The sequence below is a fragment of the Panicum virgatum genome, chromosome 3N (assembly GCF_016808335.1).
Source record: "Panicum virgatum strain AP13 chromosome 3N, P.virgatum_v5, whole genome shotgun sequence".
Classification (NCBI taxonomy): domain Eukaryota; kingdom Viridiplantae; phylum Streptophyta; class Magnoliopsida; order Poales; family Poaceae; genus Panicum; species Panicum virgatum.
The window spans coordinates 11,447,124-11,451,415 of NC_053147.1; the positions used below are offsets into that span (position 1 = coordinate 11,447,124).

At 43.3% G+C, this 4,292-nt stretch overlaps 1 protein-coding gene across 1 annotated transcript; it reads right to left on the reverse strand.

Annotated features, from left to right (window-relative positions):
- On the reverse strand, positions 1-527 carry LOC120667543 (auxin-responsive protein SAUR40-like). The gene has a single exon (XM_039947598.1). It carries the CDS (start codon positions 517-519, stop codon positions 1-3), a length of 519 nt encoding a protein of 172 aa, XP_039803532.1. The 5' UTR covers positions 520-527.
- Between the last annotated feature and the right edge of the window lie 3,765 nt (positions 528-4,292).

Genomic DNA, 4,292 nt, shown 5'->3' on the forward strand with positions numbered 1-4,292 from the left:
CTAACTGTATGATCGGGTGCGCGCGTGGCTAGATGCTTTGCTCTCACCTCCAGGCCACCGCCTAGCGACCACCGGAGACGACCTCGGGTTCATCATCCGGTAACCCGAGGCGCGCCCCTTGCTGCCGCAGCTCCGCAACCCGCAGATCGGCGACGACGACACGGCCGCGGGTGGGGTGATCTCGCCGCCCTCGTCGTCATCCTCGCCGTCGTGTTCCATGTGCCAGAGGACGTCGAGGAACGCGTCGACGTCGCAGGGCAGCGCGAGCGGGCCCCGCGCCGCGTGCCCGTACTCGCGCTCAGCGTCGTCCAGGAGGCGGCGGAAGAGCGGGTGGGAGGCGAACTCGGCGCGCACCACGAAGCGCGCCCGCTCGGGCCCCACGTAGACCGGGAAGCACCCCGCCACCGGCGCCGCCCTGCCGGCGGCAGCGCCGATCCGGCTCAGCCCGGACCTGCACCGCTCCAGGGTTCGTGAAATCAGGCTCTTCTTCCTCGCGCCCTTGCTCGACGCCGTCGCCATGCCTAGCCTAGATAGGACCACCTCTAATTTCTTGTGCACCGAGATGAGCAAGGGAAGATTATAAGCCTATAAGGAGATGGAATTCAGGTAGCAGGCTAGCAGCTAATGCACTCACGGGCTCACGGCATGCTTGTGCATGTCTGCATGTGCGTACAAGCTACAGGGTTTCTCATGTCATATGGGAGGAGGACACTTTTTGCAGCAGCTTGGACAGAAAGGAGGAGGACGAAGAAGAAGGATGCTTAACTCGACCTGTAAGCCTATGGGTTTGTGTTAGTCGTAGTGGCGAGTGTGTATCTGATCTGAACATTAACTGCATGTCCTCTTGGAAAGATATACATGTATGCTTGGTGTATTTTATCAGTTCGAAATGACCAAGTATTTGATCAACTAAATGATGAACCCAAATTATATTAATGCTCGATAATTGTGTGTGGTGGCACGCATGCATCATCTCACGGTCAACGCCGAGCATCGCTGATTGATAAATAATGATGAACCAAACAATACCTATAGTGGTCAAATAGCATACTATCCACTTTACAAGTTCCACTAGATAGCGATCTATGACCAAAGCTAGCAGCTTTTTACTCTTTAGGCCATTCCAGTGGAAGAGTCATAGTAGTGTCCTCAATCTTAGAACCCAAAATGAGGCACTTCTGCTGAAGCATCTTCATAAGTTTTTCAACAGAGCTGATGTGCCATGGGTGCACCTTATTTGGGAGCAGTATTATAACAATGGCAATCTGCCTGGCATAAAGAGAAAAGGGTCCTTTTGGTGGAAAGATATTACTAAGCTGTTGGTCTCCTTCAAAGGAATGGCTATGGTGCACATAAACGATGGTGCTACGTGCCTTTTTTGGGAAGATCTTTGGCAAAATAGTCCCTGAACAGCAATTCCCTGGACTTTTTTCTTTTGCTAAGAAAAAAGGAATTTCCATAAGAACAGCTAGAGATGCTAATGGACCAGAGGCTTTGTTTCATTTGCCGATCTCTGATGTTGCTCTTCAGCAACTGCTTATTCTCGCTGAGGATCTTAACAATATTCAGAAAACTTCTAATTTTGACTTATGGTCATATATCTGGGGCTCTCCACATTTCTCGGTCTCCAAAGCTTATGTTCATCTCACTGGCCATCGTGTCATCCATGCTACATTCAAATGGCTTTGGAAATCTTCATGCCAAAATAAACACAATGTCTTTTTCTGGCTTCTGTTAAAAGATAGACTGAGCACAAGAGAATTGCTAAGAAGGAGGAACATGAACATCCCAGATTATTCCTGTGTTTTTTGCCCATCCACAGAAGATGAATCCCTAGAGCACCTCTTTATCCATTGCTCATTTTCACGAGCATGTTGGGCAAAGATTGATCTTCTGGTGGGAGATGATGATCCTTTTGCCACTCTGGAGCATCTCAAACATCAGCTTGGGGTGCCGTTTTTCATGGATATTATTATCTTAATGAGCTGGTGTATTTGGATGCAAAGAAATGATTTGATTTTCAAAGGAATTCAGCCAAGCAACGATGCATGTCTTCGGCACTTCAAGAAAGAATTTGGCTTAGTTATTCTAAGAGCAAAAACTAGGCATAAAACCCTCATGTCAATATGGCTAGAAACCCATGTATAATTTCTCTTATTTTCTTTGTTTCTTTCTTCGTGTCTTGATCATCTTGTAATAGATTGTACCTTTTCTTTTTTAATATATAATCAGTAGGGGTTTACCCCTCCTGTTGCATAAAAAAAAAAGTGTCATAGTAGTGTCATGAGCATTAAATTTGCTGATATGATAAAAATTTTATAAAGAGAGAGGATGGGAAGTGTCATGAAATGTGAGAGTGTCTTCACAATGACACTTCTCCGACTCGATTACCTAGTTTATAATCTTGGTAACTATATCGATGACACTTCCACTGAGACTGGCCTTAAACAGGCGGGTCACTTATATATGACATTCTACTTACACTTTGTTGTTGTGTCTTGATGCTATAAGAATTCTTTTTCTATTGTTTCTTTCAGAAATTTTACAGTAGTTTTAACATCCGCGGTAACCTTGATACATATGCAAGCATTTTGAGTCTGTATGGATGTGGATGTAGATGCAAATGCGGCCATTGATTTTTCGCTGTCATATGGATCTTTTGGTTCCTCTTTTCCAAACGCTTTCTCATTGACTACAGGAGTTAGCAATAGGGTAATCTTGTGGAAGTTATGGGACACATTCAGATAAGAAAAGTTTGACACAGCTTTCACATCTTTGGGACGAGAAAATGACACCAGGCGAGTAGTAATTGCACTGCTCAGCTGCTCATTTGTTAAAAGGGTTGGTAGAATCTTAGTACTGCATGGTGCTCCCCTTGTCCTTCAGGTATACGTCCCGATCTTTGTAGCAAATAACAACAGCCCAGATGGAGCCTGGACAGAGCCTGAAGGTGCTTATGGGGCAGGCGATGGCTGGTGATCGAATGGAAATGGATCACCTCCTCTGTTGATCTGGCAAAAGGCAATAGCGTTGTTGTGTGTGCGTGAAAACCTGTATCTATACTAGTTGACCTAAACAACTCCAATTTTTGTTATATAAATGCAAAGACTTTCAGTATGGAAACATCGATCAATCGAAGCTACTCCCTCCTTCCACGTTTATAAGGCATGGTAGAACATGACATGGTCTTCTAAACAACACTTTGACCATTTATTTATCATATATTACACCACTTATGATTACAAAGTTATAATCATTGTAAACTATATTTGATTACGAATCCAAACATATAAAATTTAAATTATAAAATAAAAAATTAATAGTTAAATTATTGATCAAAGATGGGAACATGATAAGCGTGGAAGGAGGGAGTATATATAATTTGGTTCTACTTCATTATTGGACGTGTATAACTTATAAACTAATAGTAGTAGGCTACAAATTATTCAGAGATTCCAACCATTGTAGGCTGCAAATTAAAACAATTTCCAATAATAATGTTCCTTATAATAATAAGGGAAACATAGTGCACCTTTAGTTTGTACTCCCTCCATCCTAAATAATATGGGGAGTATTATGCATGTACATGTCTCACTTGACCTCTGCTTATTAAATCTGTGTACATCACTAGCTAGATATATAAAGTATCAATCATCTTGTATCTAGCTAGTACTATATCAACTTGCACACAAACTTGAGTATTATGCAAATAAAAATGCTTTTGCTAGGAGTCGCCTATAGAAAAGTGCACATACATATGAAAAAGAAACCTACCGAGCCTGTCTGTCTTGGTATACGTGCCTCACTTGACTTCTCTAGCTGAATGTCTGCGCCTCACTAGCTGGAGATATCCTTGGCTGCATCTTTCGCTAGATACCGCCCACGCAGGACCAACCTGCATGTATGCGCACGCGCGCATACTCTGCTCACTAGCTTTCGTTGCAGACGTCGACTTCAGAATCGGGATAGACATAGACACATCGCAGCTACTCTTTTGTTCACTAACAATAAAGAATTGTGCATGATTAAACCTCTAGTCAACGTTTTGATGACAGACCATGTATAGCTTCTTTAGATGCAGAGCAGAAGATCCACTGGTTAGCTTATTTATATTTCATAAATCATCTCTTTGCTGCGCGCCACCATGATGTTCAGCAAAGAGGGTGTTCACTAATTCACTTAAACACATGTTACGCCATGGGCAGATATAACAGCAGTGACACTCTCCACTTCAACTGAGAGCCTGAAACTGATTGTTACATGCACACATGACAAATGGCAGTCAGATCAGA

Coding starts and splice junctions, on each gene's coding strand:
- LOC120667543 (XM_039947598.1), bottom strand. CDS start 519: ATGGCGACGGCGTCGAGCAAGGGCGCGAGGAAGAAGAGCCTGATTTCA.